The 18906-nt window shown below is 42.0% G+C and overlaps 2 protein-coding genes across 2 annotated transcripts; both read left to right on the forward strand.

The window, feature by feature from the left end:
• Positions 1 to 2624: 2624 nt before the first annotated feature.
• Positions 2625 to 8372, forward strand: LOC109882219 (solute carrier family 35 member B1). Its single transcript, XM_020474311.2, has 9 exons — positions 2625 to 3547; positions 4066 to 4169; positions 4327 to 4457; positions 4564 to 4594; positions 5496 to 5653; positions 5792 to 5918; positions 6522 to 6628; positions 6841 to 6994; positions 7294 to 8372. The coding sequence occupies exons 1-9, from the start codon at positions 3426 to 3428 to the stop codon at positions 7344 to 7346; spliced, it is 987 nt and encodes a 328-aa protein (XP_020329900.2). The 5' UTR covers positions 2625 to 3425; the 3' UTR covers positions 7347 to 8372.
• Positions 8373 to 11469: 3097 nt separating this feature from the next.
• LOC109882223 (cytochrome c oxidase subunit NDUFA4-like) lies at positions 11470 to 16042 on the forward strand. Its single transcript, XM_020474313.2, has 4 exons — positions 11470 to 11625; positions 15016 to 15101; positions 15288 to 15348; positions 15754 to 16042. Exons 1-4 carry the CDS (start codon positions 11584 to 11586, stop codon positions 15808 to 15810), a joined length of 246 nt encoding a protein of 81 aa, XP_020329902.1. The 5' UTR covers positions 11470 to 11583; the 3' UTR covers positions 15811 to 16042.
• The last annotated feature ends 2864 nt before the right edge of the window (positions 16043 to 18906 follow it).

Here is an 18906-nt window from a genome sequence, read left to right on the forward strand (position 1 = left end):
GTCTATAACCGCTCACATAGCCTTAATAATAACTCCTGCAGAATTAAGCATTTCTTGCAGTAAAATTATACACTAAATGGCGGGTTAAATTTGGAACAGGAGTGGAGAAATATGATTTATTCTTGAGAGAATGCTATGCTCAGATACCATCTGTAGAGGTGCTGTCTTCATCATAAAAGCTGATAGTATTTCAACCACACAAAAAAATGCATCAAAACCGAACTGAAATCTTAGCAGAAACACGTTGGGTCGTTTTCACAGCTTTACCCCATACAGCCGGTCAAACTGATGTCATTTGGGCAAATCTTTCCCTTAATATTTTTGTTGTTGAGTTATTGTGTTTTCTCCCCAGTCCCTAAAATGTCTTTGCTCCGCGAAAGGTGACCGAGAACTTTACCAATATCAATATGCTGTATGATCTCAACAGTGTAAAGAATGCATTGATCGTTGGGATCTAGAGCCATGCGTTTTGATTTTAAATGCATTGATCGGTGGGATCTAGAGCCATGCGTTTTGATTTTAAATGCATTGATCGGTGGGATCTAGAGCCATGCGTTTTGATTTTAAATGCATTGATCGGTGGGATCTAGAGCCATGCGTTTTGATTTTAAATGCGTTTTTGATTGCGGCCCTGTTTCTACCCTTTATATAAATGTATTGATGTATGCAAATACACCCAGTGTATGTATGCAACTGAGGCACATATAATATTTTTTTATCGCAAAAATATATAAAAAATGCGTGACCTACACAAAAGAAAATGTACATCATCCCACCGTTGGGGCATGGACTCTACAAGGTGTTCAATGTCGGCGCGAATGCTTCCCACAGGTGTCAAGTTTGCTGGATGTCCTTTGGGTGGTGGACCCTTCTTGATACACAAAGGAAACTTTTGGGCGTGAAAAAACCCAGCCACGTTGCAGTTCTTGACCCAAACCGGTGCGTCTTGCAACTAACGTTACTACCATACCCCATATGTATGTGTGCACTCCAGAGAGTAAATATGTTATTCATACCCTGATTATTTATCTCCCTTTACAATACCTATGTATTCTCATGAACATTTGAACTGAAAGTTGAAGAACAAGTTAATTGGGCCTCAGTCAGTTGTCAATAGTGCATGTCTGAAATTGTACTGACTCTGTCAGTATACTAGCTAGCTACATCTACCATTTCTAAGTGCTCAACTCCTCATGGAAATTTTGCTTAGTAGGCCTATGACACACTCATTTTGCATTAAAAAATAATTACATTCACATAGTTTAACAATAATCTTTGCTTCAAACATTTAGGATTATGTCCATTGTTGCCATCACACAAACCTGTAAGAAGATACACATACAGTATGGATGCAACATCAAATGTGCTTCATCAACACCATGCAGGAGATCATAACTGAACAAAACATTTGGCTTCCGGATCACTTCCCCAAAATATAGTTAATGGAACTTTTGTTCACAATACCTAAGTGTTCATTAGACTTCCATATGTCTATTTAACATTCCCATAAGTTTGCAAGGGTCTGCAAAAGTGTTAAAATGTTAAAAAATATATATAACAGTTGGACAATGAATGAAGATACTCTAAAAATTTAGATTTTTAAAAATCAAATCAGATATTGTTCAGACATTTTGGTGGGAAATCAGGTATTCAATTTATAAAAAAATGTCTCAATTTTTTCTTATGTATTCATATACATAAGTAAATGTTTGGAGGTATACAAAACATGACAGACTATCCAGGTGAAAGCCATGATCCACTTCAAATGTGAAGATGAAGGGGAGGAGACAGGTTAAAGAAGGATTTTTAAGTCTTGGGACATGGATTGCGTGTGTCCATTAAGAGGGGGAATGGTCAAGACAAAAGTCAGAACGGGGTATGTCCGTTTCTGGGTCCCAATGTTTATCATGAATTTGGATCTTGTCTTTCTATTCTCTTGTCCCATTGATGGGGGTGAATGTATTGTTTTTGAATCAGTTTGTGAAGTAATTGTTCATTATGATAGACATTTCCCATATTTAGGGCCTAGTAGAATGTTTTTACAGTTGGTTTGTGAGTATACCTAGCGAGTACTCACTTTGTGACTTGACCTATCCCTTGCTCAGGTTGATGAGGAGCAATGTTTATGGCAATAGTGGCTGTTCCTATATCAGTTTGAAATGCATGTAGTGTCATGCATGAGCATGAACCTCTGCTCTCTTCTGATGTAAAGGCACAGTCTGAATCGTTTCGACATAGTTGTCTTTCCCCCCAGCTTCGGATACGTTTTACCTTACTGTTTTGTGGTGTAAAATGACATTGTTTCACCAATATGTAGGTGTTCTTCCATTACTTTCCTGTATAATTTCACGTTTTAAGCATTGAAGTTGTTTAAACATGTTTTTAGTTTGACAGTGGACACTAACACTAAATGGACATTAAACCAATAGTGAATGGGTTCAGTCATGATTATTGAACAATGCTAAAATGTGGTGCATTACAATGTTGTTAAATTTGTCTTCACACGTGTCGCTGTGTCTCTGGATTAGAAGCCCCGCCCATTCTCTCGTCCGTCTGTTTCAATGGCCGAATCTAGTGGTTTGTTGTCTTATTTGAACCAATAGAATCCATCCACATCCCAGTACGAAAAAAGACACGCGACAAGTTCGAGAAAGCCCCGCAAATGTTTTCAATAGTCGTCTGTGTAGACTGCCATTTAAATTAACAATAAATCAAAGAGTATAGCTCATATATATTACAGCTGAATATTTTGATACATAAACAAAAGTAAGAACATTTACGAGCTACCTTGTATGCTGCATATAAGTTGATTCAAATGAGAAAACAAATCACATGGTTCATGCATAGTTATAAAATTGTAGCATCTGCCAACACTGTTTTAAATGAATGGTATAGTAGCTACAAACTCAGGCATATCCGTTGAGGGCTCCTAATGAACCACTGAGGTCTTTGAGCCAGCTTGTTCTCTGACGTATCTCAATGAAAACAACTACACTCCGGTATCCTTTCCACCGGGAAAATTGTCTGAATGGGATGCCTTTGACATAACCTGGATCGGGAAAGGAGTAACGTTTGCTAGTACGAGAGACCTGCAAATAAGGACATATATTCCGGAGTCAACACTATACTGCGACAGCTGGATTGACAACAATGATGGATTTAGCTAATTGCTAACAACCAACCCACCAATCTAACGTTGGCTAACTAACGTCAGCTAGCTAACAGGGACATTTAGCTAAATATTTGAAGAGGAACCACGGACTGATCTGCAGTCACATTAGCAACTGTCTGCCCAGTTAGGGTAACGTTATAGCGTCACCATTTCCGGGCTTGTGATATCTGAGATTGTGGAGCGGGACGTTGCTTTGAGGGGTACGGGGATCGGATCTGTATCGGTTTCCATACCCGGACAGCTAGAGGACAGCATGGCTGCAGGAAAGGGAGCGGGGAAGCCCTCGCTACTGCAGAACGAGCGTATACGATTCATTGTCTGTTTCCTCGGAGTCTTCGTTTGTTATTTTTACTATGGCATATTACAAGAAACAATGTAAGTAGTTTCCTGGTCTGACATCCGAGCGACATCATTGATTTCAAAACATAGGCTCTTGATGCACATTGCTTTTATTGGCTGTTTCTTTGTGCACATATGTTAGTTGGTGATGCTGTATGCAACAAGTTCATGTCATTATTGAATGTAGGAAGGGGCCAACTCTACAGAGCTGAAAATGTTCAAAAAACTATATCCCTATGTAGATATGTCTTGAATGTTATGTCACTCAAGGGTGAGGAATCTCATCTTGTTTCCAGTGATGATTTGTATCTGTAGTCAACCAGAGCAGACTACTAGCTACTACAGACTACTACCTCACCTCTCATTCTCTTTTTATAGCCTACAGATACTCCACAGTTTAATTAACAAATAATTCCCTTGCTGAATATCAAGGCCTGTGTGTTGCTGTGTGTCACACCTGTTTTATATGTGTAATAAGAAGTGGATTAACTCTGGATTAACATGAGTGGTTGCACTGATAAACTGTCATAATGCTGTTTGTCTGACTTACCCAGTACCCGAGGACAGTATGGTGAGGGGGAGAAGAAGGAGAAGTTTGTTTATGCCACAACGCTGGTATTCATCCAATGCATCATCAATGCTGGGTTTGCCAAGATCTGTGAGTAAACCACACATAGTCATCAATCGTGGCCTTTCACCTTCTGTCCAACACAGTTATCTCCAACATATCTTGCCCCCTGTGGGTGTTTGAATGGTCTGTTGGTATTGAATCTCCATGTATTATAGATGTCTCTTCTCTACCTGCTCCCCATTAGTGATTCAGTTTTTTGAGGGTTCCAGACCAGACCACACCAAGAGCTGGCTCTATGGAGTGTGTTCCCTGTCTTATCTTGGAGCCATGGTATCCAGCAACTCTGCCCTACAGTATGTCAACTACCCCACACAGGTCAGTCTTATCCCTCAGCCCATACAGTATCTCGCTGTCATCATCATAATTTGTTGTGATATTTTGTTATTTTAATATCTAAACAACCTCTCTATTGTTGTCACAGGTGTTGGGGAAGTCTTGTAAGCCCATCCCAGGTAGGTGTAATAATTATATTATTGCTCATCCTGACCCCACTCTCAACACCTGAATATGTAATTAACAAGTCATATGCAGCCTTTGGCTTGGTGACCAGTGCAGGTTTGAGGGGTTAGTTTGCCTTATTTCATTGCATGGCCTCTTACTGCAGCAGTGTGTCATGTTTCAGTGTCAGCCAGACTCCCTTATCTGCATTTCCAGTGCCATTTTTAAAGCTGCAATATGTAACGTTTTGGGTGACCGAACCAAATTCACATCGAAATATGAGTTATAGATTTGTCATTCTCATTGCAAGCCAGTCTAAGAAGCGGTCTATCTGTTCTATGTGCACTATTTCTATCCTTCCCTATCTTAAGTTTTGTTTTTGCATCTTTTACTTTGGGTTTTGTATGGTACAATGATTATTTACACTATACATGGCTTGTTTTGTCACGTACACTGAAGTTTGACAAACTATTAGAATTCTAGCAACCAGGATATATCTGTGTGATTTCCGCATATTTAACCTTTTTTAAACTACACATCCCATCAGCCCTTCCAAACTCAGTGTCCCTGTTTAATGAACATACATTCTATTTGCATGCCCCTGCTGTGAGTCTCTGACTCCCCATGTAGACAACCCTATGACTGCAAGTCTCATGCTAACAATAAGTTAGCATGAGCCTAGTCTTCTGTCCCACCCAGTATGTTGCAATATGTAAACACTGTCTAAGGTTAGTGTGTTCTATAGTAATACACTGACCAGTCTTATCCCTTGAGCACGTGCAGCCCATTAATCTACATAGCCATGGTTTTTACCCCGTGGCTGACTTGTCTTTCTATGTGCACATCAACCTAATAGACCAGTGATGGTTGCTGCTGATAACCGCCCCTCACATCCCTTTGCCTTTGGTTCTACAGTGATGATTCTGGGTGTATTTGTACTGAGGAAGAAATACCCACTGGCCAAGTACCTGTGTGTGCTGTTGATCGTCAGCGGAGTGGCCCTGTTCCTCTATAAACCCAACAAGAGTGTCACTTCCACAGAATCTGCTTTCGGCTTCGGGGAGATCCTGTTGGTGAGTGTAACTGTCCTCATCTGCCTGTGGTATTATCTCTGTGACCTCGTCTGTGTTTCTCTCTGCCTATATGTGTATTTGCTGTCTGTGCCTCTGTGGGTTTGTAAATGTGACCTTCTCTCTCTCCTTGTATCCTAGCTGCTATCTCTGACCATGGACGGTTTGACTGGTGTGGCCCAGGACCACATGAGGAATCTCTTCCAGACCAGTGCCAACCACATGATGCTCAACATTAACATGTGGTCCACCCTGGTGCTGGGACTAGGTGAGACACCTGTTGTCCCTCACTAGTGTGAAAATATACACTTTGTTTGATCTTTCTGCTTTGTGTTTCTTCTGTATATCTATCTCTGCCAACTCCCCGTCTCTACTAAATACACCATTATTTATTCAATAAAATATCTTCATCTCAGATCCTCCTTCTCAGTCTAAGTGTCCAAATCTCATGCTTTTCTACAGCCTTACTTTTATCAAAAAACTTTTTTTCGGTTTTGGCCAAAGCAGTCCCCACTTCCCCAGTTCTATTCAACCCAATCAAACTGCTGTTACTGCCCTGTACCAGTAGGGGGAGCCCTTAACCCACTGTTGATTTTGAGGCATTTTCACCATAAAGTCATGGAACCAAATCTCAGCATGGGTTTGATTCCAAAACAATTAAAATAATTAATTGACTTCTCCCCCCATTTGTAGCAGAAGAAAAGGCTAACCAATCCTTTAACTTGAGATTAAAAAATAAGAATCAAACAGCCTAGTTAAATAAAGGTTACATTTAAAAATAAAAAGCAATTGTTACATGCATGAAAAAATAAATAAATTTATGCTGAATTGTGTCACTTTCAGTAAATTATCCCATGTGTTTTTCTTTCAGGGGTGTTGTGGACAGGTGAGGTATGGGACTTCCTGAGCTTCACAGACCGTCACCCCAGCATCTTCTGGAACATCCTTTTGTTTGGAATAACTAGTGCTTTAGGCCAGGTGGGTCTCACATGGGTGTGACTGTGTGTGTTAAAAGGAAAACATTTCCATGTCTGCAAATCACATTCTACATTTGAATTGGTTCACATGCGTGTGATTCTTATGGCTAAGTGCCAGTATGTGGTTTACAGTGGTCTTTCTCTATTTTGCTCTCATTCTCATTGCAGTGGGTCTTTTATAGTAACAGTCATTCACTCCTCTTCCTCTCTTAGACCTTCATCTTCATGACTGTGGTGTACTTCGGCCCTCTCACCTGCTCCATCGTCACTACCACACGGAAGTTCTTTACCATCCTGGGCTCTGTCCTTCTGTTCGGCAACGTCCTCAACACCATGCAGTGGGTCGGCACTATCCTGGTGTTCCTTGGTGAGTAACAACATTAACTTGTTAACTCTTAATATCTCTCTGATGTTGTGACCATCTCTCTGTTTCTCTCTCTCTCTCTCTCTCTCTCTCTCGCCATCTCCCTCCACCATGTGCTCATGTGTCTGTAGTAACTTTATGCTTCACCTCGTAGTTGAAATGCTGAGCTGCTCTTCAGCTGCTTATGGAGATGTTCCATTAGAGCTCATAGGCCTCAACTAGTAGTGAAGTCTCTTTTTGGTTGATGAGATGACTAGACACCTCTACTGTCTTAATTGTATCATGTGCTTTTTCATTTTAAGGTCTCGGGTTTGATGCCAAATTTGGCAAGACACCAAAGAAGACCACACACTAAGGAACCTGGAATATGTGTCATGGCAAAACTGACAAACTGAAAGTCCAGTGGACAGAAATCCATCTCTCTCTGATTTTCTTACCACATCCTGCCTAGGCAGTACACCTACATACACTTAGTCATTGTTAGTTACCATATTATCATTTGTTTTTACATAATCATGAAAGAAGCCCCTATGTTCTCAAACGTCCCCATTCTCCTGAACCTACTAAGACAGACAAGCATCATCTACTTAGACCGCAAGACCACATCCACATGAAGAGTAAATGGGGCAGAATGAGATGGGTGGGCGGAGGAAAGATGACAACATGCACGTCAAATCCCTTGTGGTTGTTGAGGCTGCTCCTCCCTTTGGACTACATCTGAACCACACAGGCCTATGAATCTCAGCTCCAAGATTTACCTCATGAACTCATCACCAAGGAATGCCTGGTTTTCACTGGGATTTGTAACCGTAGTAAAGATATTGGTTACAGAAAAACAGCCTAATAAACGAGTCGATTGTCTCGTCAGTTAGAGGTTTTCCAAGTAAAACTCTATTATCAGATCTCAAGTTGGTGAGACCTGCACAAGATTCTGAACGTTGACATGCTGTAGATGAGGAGTTTTACCACTTCCATGTAGTTGACTCAGGATGTTAGTCGTCATTTCCATTATTATCTTGGCAGACAACTAGCCTCTCTGTATTATGGAAATAATAAACATAAAATACTGTAAATGAACCAAATTGTTTATGATACTCATGACCAATCTGATAGCTAAATTGTGTTGCTTTTAAAAAATAAAAGTAGGATATGCCATGAATACATAGTAAAAGGAAAACAATAATATGGTATCAGCATAGTTATGTTTAATAAATTGCTGTTATTGAAAGTTTTGGCCAAACTGGATGAAAATCTGCCAACGTACAATTATTTTCCAGAGAATTAAAACCAGATGAAATTAAACAGAAGGAGACATGATTTGGCTTGAATCTGTGTTTTGATATGACAATTAAACATGTTTTCCATGGTTCTAGGATTGGAACACCAGGCTGACAATGACCTTGTTCTTTCTCAAAATTATAGATGTATCATGTGAGCATGTCATGGGAGTGAATTTGTTTGACTTAATACTGAAAGACTTTTGGAAGGTTTGTTCATTGTAGTCTATCAAATTATGTCTACTTCACTGGTTGGAACTTTCCCACACAGCATCATAGACAGGCTGTGCAGAAACTCTTATGAGTTTCTCATATGTTAATGACCAATTTTCTGTGAAAATACAATTCAGAGGAAACTAACGTTGGTAGATGTTGGCGAGGCAATCTGATTAACAGGGTGAGCTGCAGGACAGAGCACACAGAAAATGAAATTGTCCAGCTCACTGTTTGGGCAAGCTATCCCGAGGTCCTGCTGATAGAATGAATGAATGAATTACAACACATGTAGTGTGAGGATGCTGTTCTCTGATGTAGCATCACCCTTATAATATACAAGAATGCTGTCAAATAGCAGTAGTTGAACAGTACGATACTGTTTTACAGCCTCCTTCGTTCAACACCAGAGGACCTGATGGTGCAGTGGTTTGGACGCAGGTTTGAGTCCCGGTCGGGTACCCAACAAAATTGCTGTGTTATCAGAAGTGGAATGATGTGCGCTTCCTAGGGGATAGTGTTGCATCCCACCTAGTTAAGAGCTTCCGACAGCTAGGCATCGTGGCTCAGGTATAGGATGAACAGATGAAGGATTAGTTTGATTCAAGCTTGGTCTACCCCTGAAGACGCTGGAGTATCATTACTGAAAGTACTGTAGGTGTGTGAGACAGAGTCAAGTGAAAGTAATCTTCCATCCCTCTACAAATATTCTCCCATGATTGCTTCTGTTGTATGACTGGTGGGATTCATCTTCAAACCTACTGAGGCCTTGTTCAAATACTTTGAAAAAGCATCCTTCCTTATTCCCTTCCTTGAAGTAGGCTAATCAGTGATTGAATATAATCAGATATAATTGGACTGGTAAAAGGTTTAGTAGGTTGAGGTACTTTATTTACTGTCAGATGACAAACATATTATGTGGTGGGATGAACTAAACCATCTCTGCCTACTGGTTGAAAATTAAGACTGCAGTGTAAAATGTATTTTTTTGAGAAGAAGGAGAGGAATGGAGACTTTGATCAAGGGAGAAGGAAAGTGAGTCCCATGAGAGGATAAAAACTAGATGTATGTTGGGAGAAGTGCAATATTATCACATGGGGACATATTTTTGGAATACGGTGGAAGAATGGAGGGAAAGAGAGGGGTGGTGGTTGAAGAGAGTGAGTGTGGTAGAGGGTGAAATTGAAGATGGCGAAAAAAAGGGAGATGGGAGATGGAAGAAGGCTGGTAGCAAGTGCAAACAGAGTGAGCCGTACACTGGATCCAGTTCTGGAGGCGAAATGGAAGTAAATGAGTGCTAATTACCAGAGGTGGCCCAGTTTTTGGTACCAGGTTTGGTGAGGTTCTTGGAGCCTGAGCCTTGTACAGATGTTCAGGATAAATATGAGTCTGTTACAGTAGGAGTGACATTTTTGGAGAAAGTAGGCCCCTGCTTTTTGGCTGATCCATATGTGGTTTCAGGGTGGGTGATAACGGAGTTGGGTGCTGTGTAGTCGGTGTAGATAACCCGAAGTGGGCTTGTGATAATTATTTGTATTTCTGTCAGTCAGAGGGAGCGGTAGCTCCGCGCCACACGAATGGGGACAAGAGTGATGACTTGTTTCTTTCTCAAGAACAGGGTGCCATTGAAAGGAGTGATTACTGGGGTAGCGGTGAATGTGGACCAGATGAAGGGGAAGATACCCGGTGTTTGTGATGCTTGTCGTTTGGTGCGACGCAGACAGGGTGGCGTGAGTGGTGAAACAGAGGAGTCATTATCTGTTCTTTTGAGTTTTGAGGTTGAGTCTTTGTCTGACAAAGTGATGTTAGGACATTTCAGTAATCCCGAACAAGCTTTTGAGCTGAATCCATTTGGTTGTTACAGGTGTCAAGCTTATGGGCACATGGCAGCAGGGTGTAGGAGGTAGGTTCCGAGGTGTGAGAAGTATGCAGAAGGGCATGAGACAAAGGAATGTGTAGTATTGGAGAAAGAAGCGCTATGTGTTAATTGTAGGGGTGCCCATGGATCAGAAGTGTCTGTTGCGAGAGAGGCAGGTTGAGGTTACCAGGATTAGAGAAGTGCAGAGGGTGTCGTATGCTGAGGCAGTGAAGAAAGTAGAGGAAGATGGTTCAAGGGGGAGGGATCCTGTGAGGATCTGTGTGAGTCGTAGATCTGTGCCAGCGCAGAAGGATAGGCCTATGAGTGACATATGCTTCAGTAAGATTGGCTTCTTAACGTTTATAGCAATGGTTATCAACCACAGGGATGGAACGTACTGTTTATCAACCACAGGGATGGAACGTACTGGTTATCAACCACAGGGATGGAACGTACTGGTTATCAACCACAGGGATGGAACGTACTGGTTATCAACCACAGGGATGGAATGTACTGGTTATCAACCACAGGGATGGAACGTACTGGTTATCAACCACAGGGATGGAACGTAAGTCCCAGAAAATAGAGGTTCTGGTGGCAGCTGCAGAGAAATATTTGGGTGTACAAGATTTTACTTCAGAAGAGTTACAAGGTGTGTTGAGTGGTGGTGTCCAGATAGGGTTTTAAATATTGGAATAGGGTGGTGGGTTTATAATCATTAGATGACAGTTTTTTCTTCATATTATTGTATTTAATTTTGTTCCGTAAAGCATAAGGGATAGATAGACCCGAGTGTAGTTAGTGGCAGTAATGCAACATATATTGGATGGATGCCAACCGCCGTTAAACCACACCAAAGAAGAAGAACGAGTTGAGGACTCAAGGGCGTGAGGAATCTCCACAGACAGAACAATGAGACAGATATTTTACCGGATGTATAAATGTGAAGCATCCGGTTTGCGTTTCCACTTACTACCAGATATGGTGACGAGGAAGCTAAGTGGCCGGCAAGGGAGAATGGATCTCACTGGCTCGTGATTTTCTCCCACCTCCTTGCTTGTTCTACCCACTATGATTCGTTCATCTGCTCCCATTGGAAACGACAGACTGTGGTCTATCTTGGGTTAGTTATAAAAATCATTGATGTCTCTGAAACGCATCTGAAAATACGCTCAGCTACTTCCTGGCAAGGCCTACATTAATCCGGTTATTTCTGTACAAATTGGGAGAAGTAAACCCTCACAATGCTGAGCACAGTTAGCCGGCAACTTAAAAGCCACCCAGCAGTAAGTACATGTGAAATCGGGAAGTTTGCTAAATCGTATATATTTTTTGGGGGGCGGGGGATTTGCGTCGTGCTAACGTTAACTTCGAAGCTAATCACATTGCGACTTTTAATACATTACTTGTTAACCCCAAATGTCGCCTTTTTGCCATGTATTGTTTCGTTTTTCGAAAAAGACAAGATTGAATATAACGATATGGTGTTTGCTGCATTGATCGTTGATTGACAAGTGATGGCATTTACCACAGACCGTAACGGCCCTGTTTGCTAACTAGTTAGCTACTGTAGCCAGTTGGCGCCAGTATGGGTTATGTACTTGAAAGGGCAAGGTCTCAAAAATAATTGAATGTATAGTTACTTATTTACACTTTTTAAGTGGGAGGGAGCGAGCGAGCGTGTTTAGCTAACGTTAGATGGTTAGTTGTTGGAATTGCGACCTGGCAAAAAAGGCCTCAACTCGGTCAAGGACGAGGCGGTTAACCGAGGACGTAACGTTACTAGCTATGAAACCACTTGTTTTTTTAAATGACACTTTATTTGGTGTGTATTAGGTAACTGTAGTCTTGGGACTTTGGCGAAAGTATTTTTTGGGGGGAGGAAAGCAATCGAGTTAACTAAATATTTTTAGATTTACCCTCGGTCCTGCCATTCTGCAGGTTGCAGGTAATCGTCTCCACCAGAGGTCGGGAGTATTTTTCTTTTCACGTGGAGTGCCAATGTACAATTTATCTAACCAGTTATGGTTTTCATGCACATTTTAGTGGAACATTTTAATTTCCATTACAATAATGTATTTGTTTAGTATTGCCAACTAGGTAAAAAATAATCAACATAAAGCCAACAAATAACATTGCAAGTAAATCATATCCTGTTTAAACTAAATATCATGTAAATCACACTGACTATGCATGAAGTTTTGTTCATTTCTTGTTCTTCAATAGCTTTAATCTCTCTACTCTGTCTGCAACGAACTTGAAACATTGTATTAACTGGGTCTGGCCCACAGTTTGAACTGGCAACTATATCAACTCTTCTAGGTCCTCCAGAGTTTAATGAGCCACTGGATCAGAGCATTACTTTTTTATTTTCATGCCGAGGCTCGGTGGTTATCGAAAGTGAGCAAGCTGGAAAGATTTTTCGAATATAGTGAGCAACTAACTAACTTTTGTCATTATCAATGGATGTAAAGTAAACAGACTGACTTGCTGTTTGAGGAAGAGAAAATAAAGACTTTGAGAAGCTCCACAGCTCATTAGTGGTAGTGAGTTAAGACCATCAGAAATACTATCGGACATCCCCAAATGGGCACATTCATACCTTTTGCGTGTAGGCCATGTAGCCTAGATTTACTTCTGTGTAATCAGGTGTGCGTCCTTACTCAACATTGACAGGAGCGCCCCAAACATAATACAATGAATAAATTGACCAAACTTGTAAATGGAATGAAACAAGTGTAGAATACATTGTGAGCTCTGTAAACGTGTCCACTCCGACAATGAGAATGGTAAACGACTAATAATATATTTTATTAACTTAAATTACCGTAACCAAACAAATGTAGATTGGAATTGACGTCAAATGTACCACTGGTCATAAGTCCCCTTTTCAGGACCCTGTCTTTTGAAAGATAATTTGTAAAAAAAAATACGTAACTTCACAGAACCTCATTGTAAAGGGTTTAAATACTGTTTCTCATGCTTGTTCAATGAACCATAAACAATTAATAAACATGCACCTGTGGAACGATCGTTAAGACACTAACAGCTTACAGACAGTAGGCAATTAAGGTCACAGTAATGAAAACTTAGGACACTAAAAGAGGGCTTTCTACTGACTCTGAAAACACCAAAAGAAAGATGCCCAGGGTCCCTGCTCATCTGTGTGAACGTGCCCTAGGCATGCTGCAAGGAGGCATGAAAGACTGCAGATGTGGCCAGGGGAATAAATTGCAATGACCGTACTGTGAGACACCTAAGACAGCGCTATAGGGAGACAGGAGGGACAGCTGATCGTCCTCGTGGTGGCAGACCTCGTGTAACACCTGCACAGGATCGTTACATCTGAACCTCGCACCTGCGGGACAGGTACAGGATGGCAACAACTGCCCGAGTTATACCAAGAATGCACAATCCCTCCATCAGTGCTCAGACTGTCTGCAGTAGGCTGAGGGATGCAGGACTGAGGGCTTGTAGGCCTGTTGTAAAGGCAGGTCCTCACCAGACATCACCGGCAACAACGTTGCCTATGGGCACAAACCCACCGTCACTGGACCAGACAGGACTGAAAAAAGGTCTCAAAGTGCTCTTCACCGACAAGTCATGGTTTTGTCTCACCAGGGGTGATGGTCGGATTCGTGTTTATCGTGGAAGGAATGAGGGTTACACCGAGGCCTGTATTCTGGAGCGGATCGATTTGGAGGTGGAGGGTTCGTCATGGTCTGGGGCAGTGTGTCCCAGCATCGTCTGCCTTTTGACAAGCTCCGTCTATCTCAACACTGTGCTTTACAGGGAAGACATCCTCCTCCCTCATGTGGTACCCTTCCTGCAGGCTCATCCTGACATGACCCTCCAGCATGACAATGCCACCAGCCATACTGCTCGTTCTGTGCGTGATTTCCTGCAAGACATGAATGTCAGTGTTCTGCCACGGCCAGCGACGAGCCCAGATCTCAATCCCATTGATCACGTCTGGGACCTGTTGGATCGGAGGGCTAGGGCCATTTCCCCCAGGAATGTCTGGGAACCTGCAGGTGCCTTGGTGGAAGAGTGGGGTAACATCAAGAACTGGCATATCTGGTGCAGTCCATGAGGAGGAGATGTACTGCAGCTGGTGGCCACACCAGATACTGACAGTTACTTTTGACACCCCCCCCCCCCCCCCCCACACACAAAAAAAAAAAAATTGGTTTGAAAGAGTGAATGCACACGAATTGGTGGGAGAGAGCAGATTCTGGAGAGACACGAACCGTATACATCTAAGCCACACTTACCTTCACTCAACATGTTTTAATTATACCTAAGACACATTTTCTTCACACATACTATAGACCAAAGGAATACTCTCAAACAGCTACAGGTCCAAAGCAGTAGCCATTTATGGAAAGCCAATGGAATTTAATTTGTTTTCACATTTTTCTCAAATACCCACACTGCACCCGTGCCTTGCGTTGCCGATGCTCATCTTAGTGTGATGAACTGTGTCGTCCCCAGCGGCCTCCGCAATGGATTAGTCCACTGAGACGGGCACGAATCAGACAGGTGTCTACTGTGCCATTTAAAATAAAAAAAACATCTATCGACCAGTTGACTGAATGGGGTCAGCCATTTTTCCCTTGATTGCCACCTTACCCTGTCCTCTATTGTTCCCCCTAAATCTTTTCTATTCCCTCCAGCTGGTCCCCCTTTTCATCTTCATCGGTGGTGGGACGGTTATGTCTGGAGCGTATCTCTTGCGCCTGGCAATGGGACCCCATGTCAGGTAAGGGCCCTTGTAGAACACGCTGCTAATAAGGCTCCATTCCAAATGGAGAACGTCTGAAATGAGAACCGCATAGTAACTGGATTGACCTTGAGTGTTTTAGTCTTAAGTCAGACGTCAATTTCAATGTGCAGGACGGGTATATTGCTATTGGTTAAACGTTTCATGTCAATATTTATGTTGTAGTTGGAATCGCAATGGCAACCCCGAGCCATGGAACAAGACGGAACCCACACAGCAGCACAAGGTAGGTCACTCACTTACAGGATGATCCATTATGTCTGGATTAATGTATCACGATGGTCAGTGCATTAAACTTGGTCCCTGCCGCACATGGTCTTGAGCAGAGGTTGTACAGCACAGTGAGGGAACATGTTAATGTAGTGGATTGAGCCAAAAATGTAATTGAGCTGTCGTCTGATTCCACTCATCCCATAGTAGAATTAATTACACAGTATAATCCTGTTAGTTTAAGTAATCTGATCAACCAATCTAAATGTCAGTTACAAAAACAAAGCAAGTTTGACACGTACTAAATAACAAACCTGGGAATGATTCAGAAAGTAAAGGCAGGTTTTTGCTTAGAATGTTATTCATCAATATTTGATTTCTGATTTCCTTAAACTTTATTGTTCCTCTATTTCATTCATAGTTTTACTCCGTGAACATGGACTACAGCAAGCTGAAGAAAGAGGGTCCTGACTTCTAAACTCTTCTGCTGGACCAAAGGCTTGAGGAAAAAAATGACTTATTCTGACACTGACTTCCCTTACACCTCTAACTTGAACCAGTTGATGCAAAGAGGCTAAACCGCACAAGTTCTGTCCCCTTTGACCTTTGAACTATATTTAAAAAATATATATATATAAATAAATAAAATCCCTCATACCTCATGGTTGTGCAGCAATAAAGTGAAGGAGTATTTTCTTCAGTGTACAGAGGAAATTGTCTTTCTTTTTAGTCGGTGTTTAAAGGGATTCAGGACTGATTTAATCCCAAAACATGATATTCTGGTACCATGTTCTAGTTTGAAATCATGAAGTCAGTCATTTTTGTTTCCCCCACACTAGCTTGACTCAATATTTTGCTCTTGGTTTTTGCCTCATGCCACCTTTTGTCCTTGCCCTCCTTTTCCGCCTGGCGGCTCTATCTGCGTGCATGTATATCATAATACGCTTGACTACGGTCCCGTATGTAATTTACAGTATGACAACATGCTTGGTCCTGCATATGCTCACCCACAAGTTATCAGGTGAGCCCTTGACGTGCTGTGTGCCTTTGATAGATCTTCACATGGTCTGACCATCTGTTCAAGGCTGCACTGCACCATTATAGGCAAATGTTGTCTGAAGGTCTGCAATCACTCACTGACTAAGACCAGGCAGGTGGGAGTAAAGGATAACAGACAAACTATAAAGGTTGTCATTGTATTAGCAACCAATAAAGCAATGATAATGTTCCCAAGAGTAATAAACGGAGCAGGTAAAACCGGCTTCTCAGGGAGACTGGTGCGGAGGTGTTTCTCCTAGAATGTCATGGCTCTGCCTGATGAGTTTGTGAATGTCATCAGGTCACACTGCGTCTCTCAGGCTGGGAAAACTCTGAAAACGATGTACAGCCAACACAACACTGGAAATGTCAAGGATGGCTTCACATTGGCATAAAACTCCACATAAGAACTTCTTCAACCCTCTTAAAGGTTGGAACAGGCTTTGTCTCCAATACAATAATTGTTTCAGTTGAGAGATGACACTGTTTCCTTCACAACTTTAATTTGTTTTACAAAGAACCCCTTTGATTACACTGAAATATTCAGGTTGTAGAAAACTAATCTGAAGGCTACTTTCTGTGCTTTCAGAGACCACTGTAATTGGGGCCATGAGTATTTTTCTGACCGTGAGACCTCTGCTTAGTCATACAAAATATTGTCACAATATAAAACTGGATATACACTGCTCCAAAAAATAAAGGGAACACTAAAATAACATCCTAGATCTGAATGAATGAAATCTTAAATACTTTTTTCTTTACAAAGTTGAATGTGCTGACAAAATCACACAAAAAATTATCAATGGAAATCAAATTTATCAACTCATGGAGGTCTGGATTTGGAGTCACACTCAAAATTAAAGTGGAAAACCACACTACAGGCGGATCCAACTGTGGTGTAATGTCCTTAAAACAAGTCAAAATGAGGCTCAGTAGTGTGTGGCCTCCACATGCCTGTATGACCTCCCTACAACGCCTGGGCATGCTCCTGATGAGGTGGCGGATGGTCTCCTGAGGGATCTCCCAGACCTGGACTAAAGCATCCGCCAACTTCTGGACAGTGTGGTACACACCTGTGGACGTCGGGCCCTCATACCACCCTCATGGAGTCTGTTTCTGACCGTTTGAGCAGACATGCACATTTGTAGGTGGTATGAGGGCCCGACGTCCACAGGTGTCTACCACAGACTGTCCAGAAGTTCATTTTGGTCATTTTGCAGGGCTCTGGCAGTGCTCCTCCTGCTCCTCCTTGCACAAAGGCGGTTGTAGCGGTCCTGCTGGTTTGTTGCCCTCCTACGGCCTCCTCCACGTCTCCTGATGTACTGGCCTGTCTCCTGGTAGCGCCTCCATGCTCTGGACACTACGCTGACAGACACAGCAAACCTTCTGGCCACATCTCGCATTGATGTGCCATCCTGGATGAGCTGCACTACCTGAGCCACTTGTGTGGGTTGTAGACTCCGTCTCATGCTACTACTAGAGTGAAAGCACCGCCAGCATTCAAAGTGACCAAAACATCAGCCAGGAAGCATAGGAACTGAGAAGTGGTCTGTGGTTATCACCTGCAGAACCACTCCTTTATTGGGAGTGTCTTGCTAATTGCCTATAATTTCCACCTGTTGTCTATTCCATTTGCACAACAGCATGTGAAATTTATTGTCAATCAGTGTTGCTTCCTAAGTGGACAGTTTGATTTCACAGAAGTGTGATTGACTTGGAGTTACATTGTGTTGTTTAAGTGTTCCCTTTATTTTTTTGAGCAGTGTATATTATTGGTCCTCTTTATTACGTGGGACGGCTCCCTAGAACTGGAAGAACAGTCAACAGTGACAAACTGTGTGCACTGTACAAAGAAACGTTTGCATGACTTCAAGGGTCCTGGGCTCACATTAACCACTGGCCAGCATTGTTACCCTTTTTCACATGACCTCTTGGTCACATCTGCCAGCAACACCAAAGTCTAGCAACACACTGTCCATTCAGAATGTACTTTTTATTTTTATTTAACAAGGCAAGTCAGTTAAGAACAAATTCTTACTTACAATGACAGCCTACCGGGGAACAGTGGGTTAACTGCCTTGTTCAGGGGCAGAAAAACAGATTTTTACCTTGTCAGCTCCGGGAGTCGATCCAGCAACCTTTTGGTTACTGGCCCAACGCTCTAACCACTTGGCTACCTGCCGCCCCATGTACCTATCTCCTGCTTCATATTTTCTGACAATCTGAGTAGGTACTTGGGATGCTTCCACCACAGTTTGTATGTGAGCACACAGGTACTAATGACATATTTACATTAATGTGTACTTGATGCTATGCAGACAAAGTTGTATCATTTTTTATTTATAGTACCAGTCAAAGGTTTGGACACACCTACTAATTTCAGGGTTTGGACACACCTACTAATTTCAGGGTTTGGACACACCTACTAATTTCAGGGTTTTAATTTATATGTACTATTTGTACATTGTAAAATAATAGTGAAGACATCAAAACTATGAAATAACACATGATATCATGTAGTAACCAAAAACGTGTT

Source organism: Oncorhynchus kisutch, linkage group LG10, assembly GCF_002021735.2.
Source record: "Oncorhynchus kisutch isolate 150728-3 linkage group LG10, Okis_V2, whole genome shotgun sequence".
Taxonomy (NCBI): domain Eukaryota; kingdom Metazoa; phylum Chordata; class Actinopteri; order Salmoniformes; family Salmonidae; genus Oncorhynchus; species Oncorhynchus kisutch.

What these genes read in the sequence shown, in the direction of transcription:
- LOC109882219 (XM_020474311.2), top strand. Translation starts at nt 3,426, where the DNA reads ATGGCTGCAGGAAAGGGAGCGGGGAAGCCCTCGCTACTGCAGAACGAG. An exon ending in GTCTTGTAAGCCCATCCCAG is followed by an intron (nt 4,595 to 5,495) that starts GTAGGTGTAATA and finishes TTGGTTCTACAG; the next exon opens with TGATGATTCTGGGTGTATTT. An exon ending in CACTATCCTGGTGTTCCTTG is followed by an intron (nt 6,995 to 7,293) that starts GTGAGTAACAAC and finishes TTTCATTTTAAG; the next exon opens with GTCTCGGGTTTGATGCCAAA.
- LOC109882223 (XM_020474313.2), top strand. Translation starts at nt 11,584, where the DNA reads ATGCTGAGCACAGTTAGCCGGCAACTTAAAAGCCACCCAGCA. An exon ending in AACTTAAAAGCCACCCAGCA is followed by an intron (nt 11,626 to 15,015) that starts GTAAGTACATGT and finishes TATTCCCTCCAG; the next exon opens with CTGGTCCCCCTTTTCATCTT. An exon ending in AACCCACACAGCAGCACAAG is followed by an intron (nt 15,349 to 15,753) that starts GTAGGTCACTCA and finishes TTTCATTCATAG; the next exon opens with TTTTACTCCGTGAACATGGA.